This window comes from Corapipo altera, unplaced genomic scaffold (genome assembly GCF_003945725.1).
Source record: "Corapipo altera isolate COAL_440 unplaced genomic scaffold, ASM394572v1 113, whole genome shotgun sequence".
NCBI classification, from domain to species: Eukaryota; Metazoa; Chordata; class Aves; order Passeriformes; family Pipridae; genus Corapipo; species Corapipo altera.
Window position 1 is genome coordinate 10257897 of NW_020884895.1, and position 22171 is coordinate 10280067.

General features: G+C 45.0%; 1 protein-coding gene across 1 annotated transcript; it reads right to left on the reverse strand.

The window, feature by feature from the left end:
• Nucleotides 1-7373: 7373 nt before the first annotated feature.
• OTOL1 (otolin 1) lies at nt 7374-12546 on the reverse strand. Its single transcript, XM_027647447.1, has 4 exons — nt 12216-12546; nt 10425-10514; nt 9512-9583; nt 7374-9393 (listed from the first exon to the last, which is right to left on the reverse strand). The coding sequence occupies exons 1-4, from the start codon at nt 12544-12546 to the stop codon at nt 8498-8500; spliced, it is 1389 nt and encodes a 462-aa protein (XP_027503248.1). The 3' UTR covers nt 7374-8497.
• Between the last annotated feature and the right edge of the window lie 9625 nt (nt 12547-22171).

Genomic DNA, 22171 nt, shown 5'->3' on the forward strand with positions numbered 1-22171 from the left:
AGCAGGATCTCTTAGGTACTAAATTACATCAATCTCTGAAGTCATTTCTTAGAAATATTCCAGAGGAAACAGCCCTGCCAAGGCAGGAGATGGTGGGATGATCTCATCCCTCGTGGCAGGGCTGCACCATTACCTTGGGTTTGCAGCCCAGATCCCACGTGGCTGCAAATAGCACAGACACAGTGGGGTGTTCTCCTGCCCCCACTGCTTCCCACCTGCCCACAAATCCCCTGCCAGGGCCACAGATGCAAATTCTGGGCAGTAGGAGGTTGGCATCCCATCCAGCAAGAGGACACGGGGATGGAGGGATGAGCTGCTGGTGGTATTTACCCTTCACAGGAGGCAGGAGAGGGAAAAAAGAGGAGAGAGGATTCAGGATTGTCTCCAGGAGCCCATCAGACACCAGGATTACACCTGGCAGTGAAAGGCAGTACAACCAGTCCCTGCCCTGCTTCCATCTCCTTGGTAAACGAACAAGGATGAGCTACTCATTACTCCTGCTGCTGCTTCCCACTTCCCTGAACACCCAAACAGCAGAGGAAATGATGGGACATTTCCCAGGCATGTCCCAAGGGATTGAAGTGTGTAAACAATGACAGACAGCATTTAACTGCTCAATTGCAACATCATCAAGCATTTTTCACGTGTGCTATTTTATGAGCCTCTCCACTCAAGGGGAATGATGGCAGGAATGCCAAAGGATTAATCCCGCTTAAAAACTTAAATTTTCAGTACTCTTAATTTCTTTCAATTTTGGTTCAGCTTTTACATAGTTAATTATCAAACTGACCTTAAGTTCTGCAAGATTTTAAGAAAAGTCAGTTGTGCAACTGCTGTCCTTTTTGTGTGTCCTGGGAAACACACCCCAGGAGAGGCCCAGCCCAAAATACACAACAGGATCATTGGATTAAAGCAGGAAAGCTCTAAAGGCTTTTTCTCAGATATTTCCAGATGGAAGCTGAGATTGTTATTATTATGATTCTTAAAGCTAATGTATTGTTTAGATAAACACATCATCAATATTCAGTGACTCAAAGAAAATGTTAGTTAAAATATATGTAATTTTGGTTTTTTAAATACAACCCACAGCCTGTTTTGGCCACGTGGATTCAGACTTTCTCCATCAATAAGAATTCCTGCATTTTTCCCTTAAAACCTGGAGCTTTGGCTAACTAAGGATTTTAAGTGCTTGAAGAGCAGAAACCAGAAGAGGCTGCACCGGTAAAGGAATTACACACTCCTGTCCTAAACACGCAAAGATCCTGATATTCCAGCCTGCTTCCATCAGCACTTTATTCCCTCCCATTGCCTTGGAGCTGTGCTAGGAAACAGAGATCTCACCTTTACTCTGCAGAGAGGTTGGAACCTCCCCTTCCAGCTGTGTCAGCCATGGGAATTAACAGTTTTCCACAGGCAGAAATAACATGCCATCAACTCCCCTGTCCCCATTTATTATCCAGCAGAAGCAGAACTAATTAAATATCAGCCAGTGCTTTCAGCATGAGGGAGATGGTGAAAAATCCCATTCTCCCACTAACTGCCCATGCAGGGCCCTGAAGAGCAGAGTCAGGAACCCCCCAGCCTGGAGACACTTCCTCCTGCAATTTAGATTTTAATGGGAGAGCAGAGGATGGATTGCTGAGCACCAGGAGCCAGAGCTGTGCACATTGAGGGGCCAATAAAGGCACTGACCCATATTTTTCACATTTTATGGGATGAGGGGAAAAACTGCTGAGAGAGCTCATTCCCAGCTCTGCAATTCCACTGTCTGGGAAAGAGGAGGGATGTGCCACAAAGCTGCTGCTTTTCTGGGACAGTTTGAGCCACTGGTTAGAGCAGGGAGTTGCAGCTGGACCACTGGGCTCTGTGGTGCTCATGGTCAGACCTTTCTGGGCTGTTCAGACCCCTTAAAAAAAACCTCTAAAAGCAGCAGAGCTTCACTAGGCTAAAAAAAAAAATAAAAAATAAAAAAATTGAGTTTTCTCATGTAATTAGGTCCTTCCCTGTAAGTGAGACAAATTACAGAGGAGTTCATAAGTAAGAAGTTCTCATCTGTGGCATCAAATCTGTCTGATTTAGCCCAACACTGACTGCAGGTGTCTTGTCACAGTAGGGAAAGAGGGACAGGTACATCCCGCTCATCAGCTTCCAAAAGCAGAGCAGTTTGAGGAATATCAGTCTCCACCCACATTAGAGACTCAAAATCCATGTCTTGTGGCAGAGGAGAGAGGCTGGGGGTGACACTGGTACATGTGAAAATGCAGGAAAATGAACTGTGGGGCTGCCAAGAGAATGGCTGAAGTTAAAGATGGGGCTCCAGCAGAGGAGAAGAGAGTTGGGTTTATCCTCTTCCAGAACCCACCACCCAACCTGCCCTGCAGAGACCTTCCAGAACTCCAGGAACAAACCCCTAAGAGATGCTTTGAACGCTCTGGTGGGGAAATGGGCTCAAGGTTTCTCAGTAATCTCCTCACACCACCCACTCAGGTCAGTCCCTTTTCAACCACAGCCACCCTAAGAGGCCCTGTGCTCCAAACACTGATCCCTGATGCACTGGAAGCAGATGAATCCCTGGTTATTTTATTCTTTTACTTGGGGGATTTTAAGAAGGAAAAACAAAAACTGGAATTGAAAGTAAATTTTAGGAACACTGATTTTCAAGAGCTGTGGTTTACACATGACAGAGATACTCAAAGTTTTAAGAGGTCTTGTCAGGTTTAATAAGAATTTTCCTTTTATATCAAAAAAACTACACGACGTTTCCAAGTTTTTAGTAAAAGTTTATTTCTCTGTTCCTTCCCATTCCCAAGATCTCCTGCAGTTCCAGCTGTACTTTCCACAGCTCTCAGTTGCTTCACTCACTAAAGAGAAAAATCTTCTGAACGTACTGATAAGAGTTTTATCCAGCAAGAGGTGTTCAGCAGCATCCTGCAGGCTTTGCATCTAAATTACTGAGCTGCTGTTTATAAAGCCATTCCCCATAACCCCAATCTCACACCTCTAAAGCCCATTTACTGCCCTGTGTTACACAGCTGAATACCAAAGGGAAAAGGGCAAGAGTCAGAGTGAAAAAAAAAATAACAATTTAGCTCACAGAAAATGATCATATTATCCTGGCATTTTATTGACTCTTGAAAATGAGAGAGACAGAGACAGGTATCTTTATTGACTGGGCTGGTGCCCTTTCAATACCAAACTCATGAACTAGCACATTAAGGCAGCCACAGATTCATGAGCAGCCTAAGGCTTGATAAACAGTTATGGAGCAAAGAGAGTTTATTTGGATAACTAGAATTGTGACCATAATATCCCACAGGCCCCATAAAATAGAGTATCACCCATTTGAATCACAATCCTACTAAAATACCCCCCCCCCAGTGCTTGTGTTCTGAGCAGGGTCCTCACAGCAAGCTCCAGTTTTGCAGCCCTTTGGTGACTCAGTACAGATGTAATTTTGACTTGCTGATAATTGATTTATCATTAGACAGCAACAGCCTTAAGTTTAAGGTATAGAATGAAAAATTACAGAAATAAAAGTGGGCAAGAAGCAACTATAGAGGCAGTTCAGCAATAAAGCAAGAGATGTTTCCTCTGGCAGGGAGCAAAGGTGCACCAGCAACTTCCCTCCTGCCTCGTGGCTGCTTCTAAGAGAGGAGTAATTAAGAGTTATGCTGTCCAGAAGAGACACATTTACATTGATCTCTTACCAGAAGAGCATAAGGGAAAGAAAAATCAGCTCTCTGTGTTTATCTCTTCTTCCAGACACTCACCTGGCTCCCTCAGACAGAGCTGGGCTTAAACAGACCTCACACAGCAACCCCTGTGCAAAGAAAATTAAAATAAAACCTCTTTTCAGATGATCTGTCCCCCATCAAACACTTAAATCAAAAGCTGCTCGGGGAAGAAATGGGAATCTTGATTTTTTTTTTTTTGGCAGCCCCTCCAAGACAATATAAGTGTTCATCTGTTTTGTGCATCATCCACCCCAAACACAGGAAGGGACCCTAAAAATGAGTGTTCAAGCTGCACCCTACCCCTCCTGTGCCCAGGTGCTCTAAAGAAATCCCAGTAGGCATAAAAACTCTCATTTTCACCTGAATGAACCCCAGCTTTTCACCAGCACTAGTGAGGGAGGGAAAAGTTGGTTCTCCCAGAAGCAACACTATCCAAGGATTTGCTGAGCTGCTCTGACACAGGAGGAAACAGGCCCAAAACCCTCACAAATTGAGCAAGAGGAAGAATTTGAGCTCTTCTCTAAAACTCTTCTTGATTAGTAAAATATTTCACACAAACACACATCTCTGGAAGCTGGTCTGTTATCAAAACATAGTACTTTTAGACAAAAACTTTCTCTAATTAAAAAATCCTACCTGGAAAAAAGGACAGACTGAGGTAGGGAAACAGAATTATAATCCAATCAATCCCATCAGGGAGAACCCAAAACACCACCCTTGTCTGATCCAGAAGACACAAAGCCATTAGGACAGAGCTGGCAGATTTAAAAAATACTATTTATATTTTTAAAATAAGACATTCCAACCTATTTTGCTTGTTCCCTTCTTCTCCCACTACACCTTTGCACCTTTAGTCCAGACTGGTTTTTTTACATCTGACTACACAAGAAATATATTAAATATTAATAATTGCATTGACCAAAAAAAGGAACTGAACAGCAATGCTGATACCAATACAAAGACCAGCCCCAGCACCCAGCCCAAATTTGGGTGCTGGAATTCACAGCATCATGGACACACAGGGAGGAACAGGAACACAAAAACAGGTGACAATGACATTCCCAAGTCAGGATTTACACAGTGATCTCTGCCAGCCACAGCCACCAGGAAAAACAAAGAATAAAAAATACTCCCAGACATAATCCCATAATTAATTTAAAATCAATCAACCATAAAAAGGATTTCTAGAAAACCAAGATTCAAATATTGTGGAAACAGTTGCATTTTAACCAAATACTGAAAAAAACCCTCATCAATCAAAATAATTTAGCAGCTTAATCTCTCAAGTGGTGGTTTTTAGCTTGATTTGGGGACTATAATGTCACAATGTGATACCAAGCCTTTAACTTGGTACCTCACTCACCAACCCACAGTGTCTCAAGTGCAAATACCTGTTCCATGAAAGAAGGAAAAAAAAAAAAATCAGAGATATCTCAGTTCCAGGATGAGTTATTCCTCATTCCTTCCTTTTTAAATGAGACTGGAGAGTCTCAAACTTAAAGCAGATTGGGTTGGAGGTTGCAAAACCAAGCTTAAACTGAGAAAGATTAGCTAAAACAAAGCCAGTGCATTTTCTGCCCAACCTGAATTTCATCTTATTGAAATATTTCCTATAAAAGGAGCAAAGGATCAAAGTCCTGGCTGCAACAAGAGGAACTTCACCCAGAAGATAGAAAATCTCTGCTTAAAAGAGATTTACAAAAAACTAGAGCAATTCAAAAAAGACATTAAAATGCACCAAGTGATTCAAATCTACTGCAAAAGAAACTTTGCAACTATTAATAAACACATCTAAATTCAGGAACTTTTTTAACAGGTTATATTAATAGGAAACCCAACCTCATGACACAAAGCAGGAGCAAATCCTTCTGGTTTGAAATTAAAATTTTGCATGATGAAAAAGCTGAAATGGTTTCAAGGGATAGTGCTGAAACTCCAGCCTCAGAGCTGCAAAAAATACTGTGACAGAGCTTTTCCTGGGAATCAATAACAATGAATATACCTGGAGAACAATCCCAGCTTCCACACTGTCTCAGAAATACCCCCTACTGAGGAGCTCCAGCATTCTAGAAGCACTGGATAACTGGCAGTGATCACACCATAATCCACTTTAATTCACAGCAAAAGGTGGCTTTTATTCTTTTCAAGAAGGAAAACACCTTTCTCCTGCCGAGGAGTTGTAAGCAAAATTACAAGTCTCTGAAAAAAACAACTCGTATTTCAGCTGGAACACCTGCACTTGGATTATTACATTGTGTTTTCCACCCTGTTATGAATTCCTACATGGAAGTCATTGTGAATTCACTGAAATACATCCATATTTTGAAGCAAACTATAACAAAAACCAGTTGCCTACCTGGGATGCAGCATGTTCATCCAGGAGGGAAGGAGAAAAAGCTCGGTGAGGATCGCACCCTTGTCCCTGCTCCCATATAATCCCAGAACTCCCACCTGGGGCATATTATCCCATTTATTAACCAACCACCAACCCTCAGGATGCAAAGGTGGGCTTTGTTCTGGGGCAAATCCAGCTCAGCTGGGGAGATTCCTGATGGAAGTGGTGGCTTGGGAGCACCTGGAAAGCCACAAGGGCGAGAAGCTCAGGGAGACTCAAGGTAGTGGTGTAGAAACATCAGAACATTCTGACAATGTTTCTAAGAGGAAAATAGACAAATTCCCCCCAAAAAATTATGGAAATAAGTGCTAATCTGTGTGATATCTGAGGTAGGGATGAAAAGGCATGAAAACCAGCTGAAGGGAGGTGTTTCAATGGCCTTGTGTCAGCTCAGAATAATTTCATTTATTGAGAACAGCTGCTCTTCTGATTATTACCCTGAGCATTAATTGTCTTAGTCCAGAGTCAAAATGCTCCATTGCAGCACAGAGAGGAGACACTTTTACCAAACAAATCTGGCCTAAGAGAAGCAGAAGTGAAATGGAACAAATATTTTAGCTTTTTATTTTGTTTAGCGGTGCTCTGCAACAAGGCAAAGCACATCCTCAATCAGTTCATTCACTGCATGAAAAATGAGGAAAAATGTATCAAAATGAGGGATTTTTTTGAAAACTTCACGATTTATGGTGATGTTTAAATACAGTGTGAGAACTGATTTAAACAAGGAAACCAACTGGAAGAGCTGCCTAATTCACCCTGGGAGTGTTGGGATCAGACCCAAAATTCGTCCCAGCATTGGGAAAACATCCCTGGTTTGCAACTGCCCGAGAAAACAAGTAAATCCCAGTCCCTAACCATGGCACTTGAGCTTTATTTCTAAAGAAAACCAGCAACTGGGACAATTTTGTCGTTGTGTCATAGTTAATGTGCCAAAGCTGGTGTAAAGTTCCTCCGATGAGAGGAGGTGAGTTAATAAGGAAATATATCCAACGTGACAGCCAGAGGTTATTTAATGTCATATTTTATTTCACAAGATTTTGGTAAATCAGCTTTTTAAAAACATGCTCACAGACCCTCTGGGCCACCACAACCCCTCAGGACTGGTGTGAGTGCCAAAGTGTCTCCCTGGCTGCCTCCTCATCCTCCCAGCAGCCAAGGGATGATCCCACAACATCACTGCCCCATCAGGAGCTCAGAAACAGGAATTTTCAGTAGACTAATAAAGTGAATTATGCACCTCTCAGTACTTCTGAAAGTTTCAGATTTATTTGTGTCAAAGAACAATAGTTTTGGGGTGTTTTTTTTTAAACTCTCTAAATAACTTTAATACTCCTTTAGACAAACCTTTATATAATTCGTGACCATGTCTAAAGTACTAAATAATACTGATTCAAAGATAAAATAGCTTTAAATCTTTTCATGTGATTTTAAGAAACCTACTGCTCATGTTCACATCTGACTGAGCTCTATAAATCAAACTCTGCAATCTTTACCAACACTTTTATTTTTTTAGATTATCAGAACCAATTCCTGGTGGGGTTTGGACCATGGGAGGATTGCAGGATTAAAATTACAGTCAGGCCATGAGTTTCTTTACGTAATTTGAACAGGCCAATTACAAACCTGGAGCCTGGGATGGGAAATTCCCTTTCCAAGCTGGTCCTGCTGGGGTTTGGATGCTGGTTCCTCTCAACCATCACAAAGGACATGTCACTTCTTGGGGCTGCCAGTTAAAACTAATCCATATATTCACAGAGTCACAGAATATTCTGAGTTGGGAGGGACCCACAAGCATCAAGTCCAATTTTTAAGTGAATGGGGATCAAACCCACAAGCTTGGTGTTACCAGCACCCTGCTCTAACCAACTAATATTGCAAATATAAACATTTTTGTGAAAATATAATTAAAAGCAGCCACTAAACTGACTGATGGTCATTTCTCCTCTCGCAGGCACAGGGAAAATCCTGTTTTCCAGTGACACTGTGAAGTAAGATAACACACAGGTACCCCCAAAATGTCAAGCAGCGGAAGGAGTTCTGGAAAATTTATTCCAAAGTCCAGAACACTGCACTTACAAGGGAAAAACTCCTAGCAGTGCTGCAAAAAGCACCTCCTGTTCTCTTCAGGGCTTTTTTATCTTTGCCAGGCCCTCCCCTGTAGCCTGTGTGAGTTTATCTCTCCTCCCACCACAGAGGCTGTAACTCTCCTCTGGAACGCAAGAGGAGAAAACATCCAAATTATCTTTGACAAAGGTATTTTTTTCTTAGGCAGGAAAGGCTTCCTAAGCGAAACAAGGCCTAATCTCCTCGTTACAAATCTTCTGGAAGGGTATCTGCACTTGACAGAAGGCACCTTCTCCCTCTAAATCTACCTCAGGACCTCGAGAACATCCGGGTAGAGGAGGAAGCCCGTGAAGACGCTGTCGTCCTCCGCGCCCGCGTAGACCCCGTTCCAGTCCCGCGCCACCTCCAGCCACACCTGGTCTCCTGCACCGAGCTTCAGGATGGTCAGGAAGGAGGCCTGGTCGATCTCCTGCCCGTGGACGGTGTCCCTGGCCTTGGCCACCCTCCTGGTGCGCGCCACGAGGCCAACGCGCGCCGGCCGCCCGCGCACCGTCAGGTGGAAGGCGAAGACGTAGGTGCCGGGCACGGAGCAGTTGAACTTGCCGGTGGAAGGGTTGTAATCCCGCTGCTCGTTGTACAGGACCCTGTCAAACCTGATGGGCACGTTGGGGGGAGGGAAGGGCTTGGACAGCCCGGCGCTGAAGGCCGATCTCGGGGCCTTGGCGGGGTCGCCCCGCATGCCCTTGGCCCCGCGCGAGCCCTTCTTGCCCGGCGCCCCCCGGCCCCCCTTGCTGCCCGCCACCCCCTTGGGACCGGCAGGTCCCATCATGCCGGCGGGGCCCAGGTCCCCTTTCTCACCCTTAGTTCCTCGCTCACCCTTTTCTCCCTGTTTTCCGTCCACCCCTCGAATCCCCTCAGCCCCCGTGTCCCCTTTGCTCCCCTTTTCCCCCTTGGTCCCCCCTTCCCCTCTGTCTCCCTTCGCCCCTCTCCCCCCTGGCTCCCCACAGTAGCCCTTCTCCCCCGTGTCTCCCTTTTCCCCTTTGTCACCCTGTTCTCCCACCACTCCTGGGTCTCCGGGATCCCCCCTGTCCCCCTTGGCTCCTTTGGTCCCGTTCTCACAAGTGTCCCCTTTGGACCCCTTTTGGCCCTTCAGCCCAGGGAAGCCGTAGTTGCCCTTATTGCCTTTGGCTCCGGCTTCACCTGGAACAGGAAAATTGAAACCAACAGTGTTGGACTGTTTTGGAGACAGAGAGGCATCACCAACAGCAAATGGAAAGGTCAGGGCAATATTCCTGGTTTCCCAGACTGTGTTACGTACCTTGCAGCCCAGGTTTGCCTGGATAACCGGGATTTCCACTTGCTCCTCGCTCACCTTGCTCCCCTTTTCCTCCTAGAACATTTCACCATTAATGAATTCATTACTTGGTGCTGGTGTCTGCAGCCAGCAATCATCACACAGCAATCAATCCATTGGGATCATTTCCATGTGTCCCTCACTTCCCTGACAGAACAGACACCAGCAGTGTGTGTTTGCAAGAAATCCCTTCAGAACCCTCGGCTGAATCTCACACCTCAAGAACCATCTCACTTTGTGCTGGATTTCTGCCTCACTGGGAGCCAGTTCCTGCCGTTTAATGACAAGATGGAGAAGGTGACAGCATTCCTCATCCCAGGATTGCCAAAAGCCTTGTTCCAGAGGGGAATCGAGGCCTAAAAGACTGACTAAACAGCTCAGCATTCTGCTGCTGGAAGCCCTGTATCAGCTTTGCTGTGGGATTCTCCACGATCCAAGGCAGCCACAGGATCCTGCCAGAGGTGTGTGGGGCAGGAATCAGCTGCTCCAAGCCCAAAATGAAGGGCAGGCTTTCCTTTTGGTCACTCCTGATGGGTGATAACTGCTCTCCATCTAAGCTGAAATTATTTTGCCTAAGACACTTCAACTGAAAAGCAGCTTCTACACCTGCTTGCATGATGGATTTTCCCACTTATGTCCCTCATCCAAAGCAAACTGAACTCAGTTTTTAAACTATTCAGAACAAGGATATCCACTGATATCTTCATGAGCAGCTGCTCTTATACTACCTGAACATGCACCTGAGTTATTGCCCCTGCACTAATGCCCCCTAAACCTCTCCAGGTGTCAATCCCTATCAGGACACTCCTTTCTCTTGGAAAAATATGGTTTCTTTAAATTTTGTGGTAATTGATGAGGACAACAGCATTTGCTTTACCTCTCTCTCCTTTAGAACCTTTTGGACCTTGAGGGCCTGGAGCTCCTGGCAGACCTGGCAGACCATCATCTCCCTTGTCCCCCTTGGGACCTGAAACACAACCACATGAACAAAATTATCTCAGTAACTCAAAGGTTTCACTTTATAAATAACATCTGCAATAATTGCTGAGCAACCTGGCACTGGGGGGTGTGTGGAAGAGGCTTCCATCACTCTGGGAAGAGCTGGGTGTTTTATTTGACATCATACAACCAGTACAAATCTTACAGTTCTGCATTTCACCCTTGGCCATAGTTAAAGACTTTTTAAAACCAACTTTGAGCTGCCTCAGAGCCACGGGAGCTCAGACAGTGATAAAACTTCAGAAGTAATCACTTTTTAATATCTGAGTGCATCTAAGGAGCTCCCATAGCTTCGGAATTGGCCCTCTCCTTAAAGAGAATTAAGTCTGCAGATATGGAAGTCAGCACCTGGCTGACAGTTCCTCGCTGCAGAAAGGATGGGTTGAAAGGCAAGCAAGTTGGCTCCAATCTTTCCTTCATTTTTACATCCACCTGGGAATTTTAGAGACTCCCAGTGAATGTCTGGGAGCAGATTGTGGCAGATTCAATCATCCCAAGGACTTTTCCATCAACACTCCAGAGACATAAGAAATCAAACTCCCTTTGCAGCCACTGAAACTTCCATCAGCCAATCCCTCCCGAGCCATGGGAAGTGAGAATCCCTGGAGTATATTGTATTAAAGGAGAATTATTTCATGATTTTATCACCTTTCTTCAGCTGAACAGTTTCTCTCTCCAATATTAGTGCTCTTAAAGTGAACATTTGCAGACTAATGCACTATTCATTCGAGCAGGATGAGAATAAGGTGTATTTTAGCAGTAGAAAGAAGAGACAAAGTGTGTTTTATGAAATATTTATAAAGAGCTGCCTCTTGTGAGAGGTCCTTTATTTATTTATTTTTGGGCTCGAAACCAAAATTATTCCTGTACTTAATTTCCTCTTTTCCAATGGGGAAAAAAAAAAAAAGAGAAAAAAAGAGAAGGGTTTATTACAAACCTTCAGCAAAGATGCAAAACTGCTCCAAGGTAGTTTTGAGGCTCACAAGCCATGGTTGGAGTGACTGGGAAAGTAAATCTGTGACTCCCAAGGGCTCAGACACAGGGACAGAGAATTGAAGAGTGTGGCCACCTGCCAGCAGGGATGGGGGACAGGGCCAGCTCTGCTCGAGTCCCACACCAGTGTGATCCCATGGGAGGGAGCTCCTTTTGGGAGCCTTCCTACTCGCTTTGGTGGTTTATAACTCCTGGGATGTGACCAGAATGCACTTTTTTTGCTCTGGATTTACGCAAGGTGTGATCCCATTCAGCATTACATTGAATCATAGAATATCCTAGGCTGGGAGGGATCCCCAAGGATCACAGAGTCCAACCCTCAGCCCTGCACAGGCTGTCACCCCCTGTGCCTCAGAGGATCAGCCAAACCCTCCTGGAGCTCTGGCAGCCTTGGGGCTGTGCCCACTGCCCTGGAGAGCCTGGGCAGTGCCCAACCAGCCTCGGGGGAAGAACCTTTTCCTGAGATCCAACCTGACCCTTCCCTGACACAGCTCCAGCCATTCCTGGGTCCTGTCCCTGGTCCCCCCAGAGCAGAGATGGTGCTGCCCCTCCACTGCTCACGAGGAAGCTGCAGTTTGCTGTGACGTCTCCCCTCATTTTGCACACAAATCATTTCTTGAAGGAAAAGCTCCTGGGTTTGGTGTCTGTGAGGGTAGTGAGAGGGTGATCCCCGTACCTGGGGGTCCCTGCTCCCCCGGCAGCCCCCGGGGCCCCGCAGAAGGGGGGCAGCAGTCGCAGCAGTTGAAGAAGAACTCAGCCGTGTCCAGGGTGTAGTTCTCAAAGGGGAACATTGTGGTGGCCCCTCGGCTCGGGGGGGTTGACTCGGCTCCACCTGGAGCTGCCAGGACTGGGATTTTCCCCGGGAGAAGGGTGGGAGGGGGGCGAGAGGCCACCAGCTGTGGGGGCTTTGGCTTCGTGTACTTCACGGCCGGGGTCACCTTCAGCCCTGCACACACGGCCACGGCCAGAGCCAGGAACACCCAGACGGGCCCCGGGGAGCTCCACATCCTGGCAGCTGTGGGAAAACACAAACACAACAATAGATCCCTCAAAACACCCTCTGCCTCTGCCCCACAAAGCCACAGGACTGAGCCTTGGGGCTGTGAGGGTGGGCAGGCCCTGGCACAGGGTGCCCAGAGAAGCTGTGGCTGCCCCATCCCTGGGAGTGTCCAAGGCCAAGTTGGGTTGTAAAGGCCCTTAAAGCCTTAAAGGACCTTAAAGGTCCTTAGAACTAAAGGTCCCTTAAAGGACCTAAAGGTCCCTTAAAGAACCTAAAGGACCTTTGGGTTGTAAAGGACCTTAAGGACCTCAAAGGACCTGCCATGAGCAGGGACACCTTCCCCTAACCCAGGTTGCTCCAACCTGGCCTTGGACTCTTCCAGGGCTGGGGCAGCCACAGCTTCTCTGGGCAACCTGTGCCAGGGCCTCACAGGGAAGAATTTCTTCCCAATATCTAACTTGAATTTTCCCTCTTTCAGCTTGAAGCCATTCCCCCTTGTCCTATCACTCCATGATCTTCTGAAAAGTTTCTCCCAAACTTTCTTGCAAGCCCCCTTTAGGCACTGGAAGGATACCAATAGAAATCAGTAATAATTTCAGAGTCCTACACAACTGCACAATTTATATAAAGCTTTGCTCCAAAAGAACAAATGGAAACAAAATGACACATCGAGTTTCCCAAAATGAAGTATTTTTGAATCAAAGCATCAAGCACCAAATATTCCAAAAATTTCACCTTGATTTTTTTTTTCTGATTGATTTTCTGGACTTCCATTTTTTTAGTGTAAACTGTCACATCTGTTCTTTTGATTTTTAAGGTGTTGATTCAGCTGAACCAGGAAAAAAGAACACAGTAAAAAGGACATTATTTTTTTCCTATAGAACAGGTGATGCCTCTCAGGTGACTTGTCATAAAAAGCATCTTTGTTTCTTTTTTAAAGCCGTAAATACAAACAGAACAGAGTCCCTTTCTTGCTGAACCTGTAACCCAACCTTCCCTACAGCCACAGCACAAGAAAGTCTCCAGGAGGTATTCCAACTATCCCTGCCATCCAGGGGACAAAAGGAGATCCCATTCCAAATCAGGCATTTGCAGGATTAGAATCTTTCCATCTTTAAGAATTCAGTTTTAGAGGAAAGGGTGGTGGCTTTCTTTTTTTCCATTTTCACACAAAACCAAATCATGTAGTCGAAAACTGAATATCCACATAAAATTCCCAGTGGTCGCTGTTGTCATTCAACACATTCTTCACCCCCTCAATTCCAGTAAAGGTTAAAATTCTCCTTTTGAATAATATACTCATGCAGGAGTGTCCTGCCACTGCTGGAGATAAGTAAAACAAAAACATAAATTCCACACAGAAAGAACTTATGACTTTAAAGATCAAGGAACTTTATGGGAAGTGGTAAATCAGTTCTCAAATCCCAGTAATTTCTGTGTTTTGCTGTCACACCCCACTTCTGCTGCAAAGCTCTAAACCAGACACACTCCAGTTAAATAGACAGATTGATGGATTGCTGTTAAATACTGGAAAAATATAATTAATAACAAAATTATACCTTACTGGTCTGTTTAAAAAATAACATGCTCAGAGCAAGGAATCATTAAACAGATTTTCATTATAAGGGGCAAGACTGTTCCTAAAATAATTATTCTCTCATATGTGGAAGGTGTCCCTGCCCATGGAAGGGGAGTTGGACTGAGATGATCTTTAAGGTCTCTTCCAACCCATTCTGTGATTCTATATAAAAGCATTTTAATAAAACTGAAATTCTGGACTTTTTCTTTCCATTAACTCATCACCACTGAATTTAAAATCATTCATTTGAATCTCCCCCACTAGGAAAGATTGTGGTTCACGGTGGACACAAAGCAGGAAGAATTAAACTTTGCTGCAGTGCCACCTCACTCAGTACATCTATATTTAATTGGATTTAAATACCTCCTAACTGTTTACATATATCCCATAATGACGTGGGAATAATACACTTGTTCTTTTATCTGCTCCCTAAAATTCTAGTATTTAGATACTCCAGTTCACGACAGGTATTTAACCCCCATCTGCCAGTTTTAGATACCAAGGAGATTATTTAGATATCAAGATTGCATTTTCTGTTATTTAATTATTTCTAGTCCTTATATGGGAGAGCAAAAAAGCCAGTCCTCATGTAGCCATAGATTCCTTATAGCAAGTCATTTTTCTGGGGTCAAATCCCACTGCCACTACGTCTTAAATTCTACAAGTTCCTCACAAATACCCGTCCTGATGCCTGAACAACCAGGGTGTGCTCTCTCCTACCTTATAAACGCTCCTGCTCCCAGGAAAACCCCCCCTCCATGGCACTTGGAACAAGACAATCTTATTTTGGGAGAGAATCAGTTTTATTTGGGGAACAGCTGCTCCCGTGGCCAATAAGAGCCAGCAGAGGAGAGAAGGGGGGGATTGGCAAAGTCCCCTGAAAGGAGCAAGGTGACATCGATACCTGGGGACATTCAAACACTTCCCTGGGTTGGGAGGCTGCTCTTTACATGGGATGGGTTTGGGATCTTCCCCCAACAGCAGTTTTTTGGGGATTTAGGGAAGCTCCTCTTTAACCTCACACGGTACCACCAGACTCAGAGGGAATTTGTCCATTAGCTTGAGCAGAGTCCAGGAGAAAAGAGTGAAAACCAAAGCAGCACAGAAAAGAAGCCAGTTTTGCAATATTAGATAATTTAAGTATTAATGCTCAAGTAGGCAAGCAGGAAAAGAGAATATTCACACAGAAGTGGGGAACGTGGAATTAAATTGTGCTTGAGTTGAGTAAAAAGTGTTAAAAGGAAATCACAATTCCCATTTCTCACAGATTTCCCAGGATCTAGCAGCCTTCTGGAAGAGCCCCTCCCACACACACCCCCCAATAACCTGATTTTCTGAAGCACTGCAATGTGTTCTGGTTTTCTTTGTTCATTGTCACAAAACAACTGAGCCAAACAGAAAACAGAGTGAAGTGAAAATTCTCTGCTGTGCTGCTGATTAGGGGAGGGAATATTTCTATATGAGCAGCGGAATAGATAATTAATCAATCCAAGATATAATTCCAATTTATTCCCATTTTCCTTTTTTGGGCCTCACTGTCCAGGGCCCCTTGTTTTCCTCCTTTCCCACTGTATCCTGATTTACCCACAGAAGGGTGAGAACTGTTAAATTCCACTTATTAAGAGTAACTTTGGATTCTAGTTTATAATTTTTTTCCAATGACCAAAATGCTTGACAGAAATAAAACCTAAAACTGAAAGAAAAATATCTTTGGATTTTGCTTTTAGAGTTGTTCTGTTTTCAGCTTAAATTTGGGGGAGAGGGAGTTCATTTGTGACGAGAACTTTAAATCCCGCGTGGTGTAAAAATTAAACAAGTCACGTGTGTGAAGAAAGGAGATGTTCCTCGTGTAGGATTTTAAATGCTTGACTGCAGAAAAATACTGCCATAGGGATTTCCAGTGGATGCAAAGGAATTAAATGATCAGTATCATTACATTTAATGTTATTATGATTCAGATATCAAGGGGAAAATGAGATGGGAAAAACCCTGCATCAGTCTGTGCCAGTGATCCCACAAACCTTCCACCATATGTTGCTTCAAATTCCCTAAATCTGCAGGATGGCAGCACAGTTGCACCTAAATAGAGATTCATTGCCCTTTAAAGTGTAATGGCCAGAAAGATCCAAAAGCTCCCATTCCCCAAAAATACCCATTTAGGGAGTTATTTAAGGACTGTAAGAACTTCACGGTGCCCATTCCATTCCACGGACTCAGTCATTTCGGGAGCCCCTAAATGCACATTTCAAACACCAGCATCACGTAGGGATTTATGGGAGAGAGCAGAATTCCAGCACGTGAGTTGTGGGCTGAATTCCCACACTGGGGCTGGTTTTTGAAGCCTTTTTGGAGTGTAAAACATATTCCCTCGGGTGTCACCCCGGGAATGGAGCATGGCCCCACTCCAAGCCCTGCTCCAGGAGCTCCTTTGTCAGGACCTGCGGGTGCCTCTGCCCCGGGCTAAGAAACACCTCCTTTGTGCTCCTCTGGAAATTCAGCACAGCCAAAGGTAAAAAGTGATAAAATTACCTGGCTCCCCTTTTTCACCCCGGTCTCCCTTTGTGTGCCAGGGCAGGGATGTCACGGAGACCCAGCTTGGCTGGGAATGCTGTTTACCTTGTCTGTTTGGGAAACAAAAGATCCTCAATAGCCCTGCCTTTGCTCATAGCCAGGGCTGGGATTGTTTCCCTCCTCGTCTCCAGTACCAACTCTCAGGGAAGGCTTTGCACAAAGAAATAACTGTATTTCTGACTTCTGAGTCGGATTGTGCCCTTGCCAGTGCTGAGATGTAAATGTAGGAACAGCACAGACCAAAATTCTGGGATACTGAACTCAGAGATGGACTCAGAGCTTTCACAGTCCTCAGCTACACTACCAAGCTTTTAATTATTGCAGGTTTTAAACAAATTCACATCCCAGCTGCACCTGCCCAAGAGGTGGCAACGCCTCATGTCAGGCACAGCCTGGCCAAGGCAAAGTCCTCTCCGTTAGCAAAGACTTTAATTGGGAACTCATTTCTCCACATTAACCACTGAAATTGTTATTTTAACACTGGGAAATCCATGGTCCATATATTAATAAGCATCTTATGAGCCAAAGGACTTAGAGACCTCCAAAGCAGCAGATTTAACTCACAGAGAATCTTGCCCTGCCCCAGAGCGTGGGCACAGGTGGCACATATTCCTTTGCAGGGGATTTGACATCAGGAGCTGTTGCAACACGCCTTGGAAACAAGGAAATGGAAATATCCAATTCCCTTTAACCCAAATTCTTCTCAGCTCTGACAAATACACACTTTGTAATAAAGCAGAGTTACAGCACAGGTCACACAGTACCTTAAAATTATGGCAGGAAGGAAAAAATCTGGGAATACAATTATGTGTGTGTGTACTGGACTCAAAATGTTGGGCAGTTTATAGTATTTGCAGAATTAAAAAGCAAAGGATAGGGAGAGAATATTTATTTTTGACATACAAACTACCTGCAAGGGGCTTTGGATCAACACTAAAGTCAGGGGAAAGATTCCCACTGATTTCTTTGGAATATGCCTAATAATCTCCACCTCCTCTGCACCTCACCCAGAAGAAGAGGCAGCAAAATATCTCTGAAAGAATAAACAGGGGAATGGATAAAAATAATAAAAAATACAGTTATAAACAAATTTTAAAATACATTGTATGTTTTAGACCTTCTGATTGGAATCACAGAATACCTTGAGTTGGAAGGGACCCACAAAAATCAAAGTCCAACTCCTGGCTCTGCACCGGTCAGCCCCAAAAATCACACCAAGAATCACACCAAGATTAGGGAAGGAGCAAAATTACTCCCTTTTCATCTCTTATTTCTCCCTTGAAAAGGGAGATAGAGCAAAATGTGCTTCAGTGGGACAGATTTCTGAGGCTCAGCACAAGAGGGCACTCCAGGAGCTGCCAACAGCCCAGCCAGGGATGGCTTTACAGCCGAAGCACAGCCAGAGAATCCCAGAATATCCTGATTTGGAAGGGACCCACAAGGATCATCCAGTCCAGCTCCTGGCCCTGCACAGGGGAACACCAAGAATTCCACTGTGTGCCTGAGAGCCTTGTCAAAACATCCCAGTCCTAAGCCTTAATCATCCCCTCCCACATCATGCCCTGCATCCTGATCCATCCAGGGCAAGCACAACAGGATAAAACAATCATTTTCCCAGGATAACTTACGAACAGCCTCCATAATGGAATTTTCTCAACACTGTGTGCATGTGATGAATAAATAAAACATGAAAAATCAGGTGTTTGTGAGACCTACACTGTTCAAACTTGTTTCCATTGAGAGCAGTAGCAAACACTGAACCCATATGGTCAACTTATATAAGGAAAAACAAAACAGAAAAACCCCAGATATTGGTAAGAATTGGTCATTTTAAGAAAATTTCCCATGGTAAATTGGTATCAGAAAGAGTAGGATTGATGACAAAGGGCTTTCTCCAGGTGAAAAACCTCTCCAGCAACTCCAAACTGCTGTTCAACGGGTTGTTCCTTCCAGACCACCCCGGAACAAGGCTGGTTTCTCCACAGGGAAACTTTAAACTCCCAAAGCACCTTCTTTTTTTGTTCTAAAACACTTTGGGATGGGTTAGAGGAGCAAAGCAGGCGCTCCCTGTCAGAGCCATGGGATGGGGATTTACCCCAGTGAGGGTGTGAGTGTGGACATGTTCAAATCTCCAGCTCAACAACGAGATTCCAGTCCTAACAGGAGGTCCCACACCTGCTTCTACAGAGCAATTAAGTGGCTGTAGCAATTTAATATTGGCCAGGGAGCTGAGAGGGATGTGAAGATGTGACTCAAGCGGGATTGTAGATCCTGCCCAGCCCTTGTTCTTAAAGCTGATTAATCCTTTTCCTTCTAATTACTTGTTCCTGATGCCAGAATGCCACCCAGCTCCTCCTCTAGCTGGGGACTGGCAGAGTTACCCCAGGACACCAGTTAAGATTCAGATTTATGAGGACAAGGCTGCTTATAAATAATTCACTACATGAATTCACTACATGATATAGATAGATATAGATATAGATAGATATATATGTATATAAGCAGTTTCCTGTGCAACAGAATTTCTCAGACTGGAGGAACTGAACAAAATTCCAAAAGAAATCACACCAGAAGACAGGATGAGACCTGGCCACCAGTGTCCCACCCAGCCTTTCCTGCCTTACAGGTACCTTTGAAGGGACACTAATCCCCAAAACAGGAGCTCCAGAGCGGTGTGGTGTCATCACTTGGAGAGATAATCACCCTCAAACGGTTGTCACACCCCCCCAAGAGAGCTGATTGTTTTATCTTCCCTGTCATTAGATAAAAGGTTAAACTCTAATTTGGCAGGTTGAATGAGAACAGTAACACCAAGTTAGTTAGGAGCACGATTAGCAACACAATAGTCTGAGGTTTAGCCACGGCATCACCTCTGCCCAGCATCCCAGCCTTTTACAGGAATATTCTGCAAACTCAGACAAATTCCATGCTTACTCTGGGAGTTTCCTTTCCATTCATTAAGGCAGCCTGACTAGGTAGACAAGATCTGAAGAATACATCCAGATATTGAAAAATGAAAAACAAAAAGAGTTCTGCCTGTTGTTCTGCTGGGTTTGAAGGAACATCCTCGGGTCAGCTCAGGTTGAACTTTTTGGAGATTAGGGAGAAATCCTTCCCTGGGAGGGTGGGGAGGCCCTGGTACAGGTTGCCCTGAGAAGTTGTGGCTGCCCTGGATCCCTGGAAGTGTCCAAGGTCAGGTTGGAGCAACCTGGGGTAGTGGAAGGTGTCCCTGCCCATGGCAGAGGGTGGAACAAGATGATCTTTGAGGTCCTTCCAACCCAAACCATTCAGTGATTCCATGATTTGAGGTAACCAGACCTTCAGAGGACCCCACAGTTATTTTCCTCCTGCTGTTAAAGTTCAAATAACCTTATCCAAAATGAGACTACATGGAAGAAAGTGAAGCTTCAGATCTCCCACCTGCAGCAGACAGGTGCAGACCAGGAAAAGGAGTTACTAAAAGCACCACTGTGGCACCCTGACATGACTTAGTCAATATTTGACCTCCAAAGCCACCCAGGGTCCGACCCAGCCCCTGGTGATCCGGGCTGGAAGAACCCTGCCTGTTGGCAAGAGTTTCTGCAGGAGGCTGTGACAGAGCCTAAAGGCTCACAAAATATTACAAATTACAGTTTTGACTTCAGAAATGCTCTGACAGCCTTTATGGCAGGTGTGGGATTTTATTCCTGTCTCGAGGGATGAGCTGGATGTTTCCTGCAGGAGCAAAAGCCAAGGGCTTCAATCCCCAGCAATAATTAACACAAATCCCCAGTGGCCAAACAAGGAAGGGAGTAGATCTTCCAGAGCTGCAGCCCCTGGGGAGACAAGGAAACAAACTCCTTTATTTTTATCTACTTCATTGAGGTAACAACTCTGGTCTGATTTTTAGATTTAGAGAAGGCTGAGCTTCCAGAAGGTTTGGAGCAGGAGGCTGGTAACCCCAAGGGAGTTCACAACCAGACCTAGTTTAGGGGTTACACTCATCTTTTAAGGTATAGGCCTGATTTTAAGGCATTGGGAGGATTTTTGGCTCCTTTGCTCGGGGCAGAGGGAGCTCCATGGGCCATCCTGCAGTTGGTAAATGCAAGGGTTAGATGTGTTTTTAATGTATTTATGAGACCACATAAAGCCTCTCCTTTTCAACCCCTGGCTGCTCCAACTGGTCCAATAGAACAGTTAATTCTTCATTTCCTTTTTTTTTTGTTCCCCTTTCATTGCTTTGCTTTTCATTTCTCTCATGAGCAAGCCAGGAGGCTCCTCCTGAGTCAGGCAGGAACCTGGCAAGAGCAAGAGGCTCAGGGGGAAACAGTGGGTGAAAGCAAAGAGCCTTCCCTGTCTCAGCAGCAATGGATGATAAATCAAACCCAGCCTCCCTTAGATTAAACTCTGTCCTACTTCTCATAAAAGAGTTATTAATCCTGAATGCAGTCAGTTCTGACTTGGTGAAGTTCTTCCCTCTGGGAACACTTGGCAGGGCACCTGCAGCCCTGTCTGGTCTCAAGGCAAACAACATTTGATTATCAGCAAATCTGTAATTTATTGTAAGGCAAATCCTTCTCCTTTTGATAAGACAGTGTGTGTGGCTAAAGGCAAATGTGAAACATTTATAGACACACTAAACCTGCCTCTAAACCAACAGGCAAGGGCAGCTGATGGGTGAAAGGGCTGAGCACAAGTGTGATGGGAGCTGGGGGGCTCAGCTTGGAGAAAAGAAGGCTCAGGGGGGACTTTCTTGCTCTCTGCAACTCCCTGACAGGAGGGGGGAGCCGGGGGGGGGGTCAGGCTCTGCTCCCAGGGAACAAGGGACAGGAGGAGAGGAAACGGCCTCAAGCTGTGCCAGGAGAGGCTCAGGTTGGATATTGGGAAAATGTCTTTATAGAAAGGGTTGTCCGGCCCTGGCACAGCTGCCCAGGGCAGGGGTGGAGTCCCCATCCCTGCAGGGATTTAAAAGCCCTGTGGATGTGGCACTTGGGGACATGGGTCAGTGCTGGGTTAGCAGTCGAACTCGATGATCTTGGAGGGCTTTTCCAACCTAAACAATTCTAAGTTTCAATGACTCTGTGACCATCAGCAGGAAGACTGAAGCAAGACAGTAACAGATCATGAGAGTGATAATGACAGTCTAGGACAGTTATTTGTAAACATCTCTTCAAAAATCACCCCAAGCAGTCCTCTAAAATACCCAGAGCTAAAGTTGTTGCATGGAGCAGGTGCCCTGATAACCCAGAGTGCTTTTGCAAGGTAGGAAGGGACACAGCTATTTGAAAGCTTAAAACAAAGCCTCTGCATAAGTATTTTTTAAGATCAAAGACTAAGCAAGCATTAGTTCCACGGTCAACATCCATAAAAAGAGCAGAAGAAGGCTCTGTTCTCACTGCACCAGCTGGGAAGGAAAACATCACATCCTGATCACCCCTTTGTTGCCTGTGCAGCTCTGTTTGTGCAGTGCCTTTTAAAGGTATTAACTGAGGAAAGAGCATTT

Excerpts from the sequence above, each read along its gene's own strand:
- OTOL1 (XM_027647447.1), bottom strand. The coding sequence starts at position 12,546 with ATGTGGAGCTCCCCGGGGCCCGTCTGGGTGTTCCTGGCTCTGGCCGTG. Across the intron at positions 10,515-12,215 it reads GGGGGAGCAGGGACCCCCAG|GTCCCAAGGGGGACAAGGGA; the intron begins GTACGGGGATCA and ends GTTGTGTTTCAG. Across the intron at positions 9,584-10,424 it reads AGGTTCTAAAGGAGAGAGAG|GAGGAAAAGGGGAGCAAGGT; the intron begins GTAAAGCAAATG and ends GAAATGTTCTAG.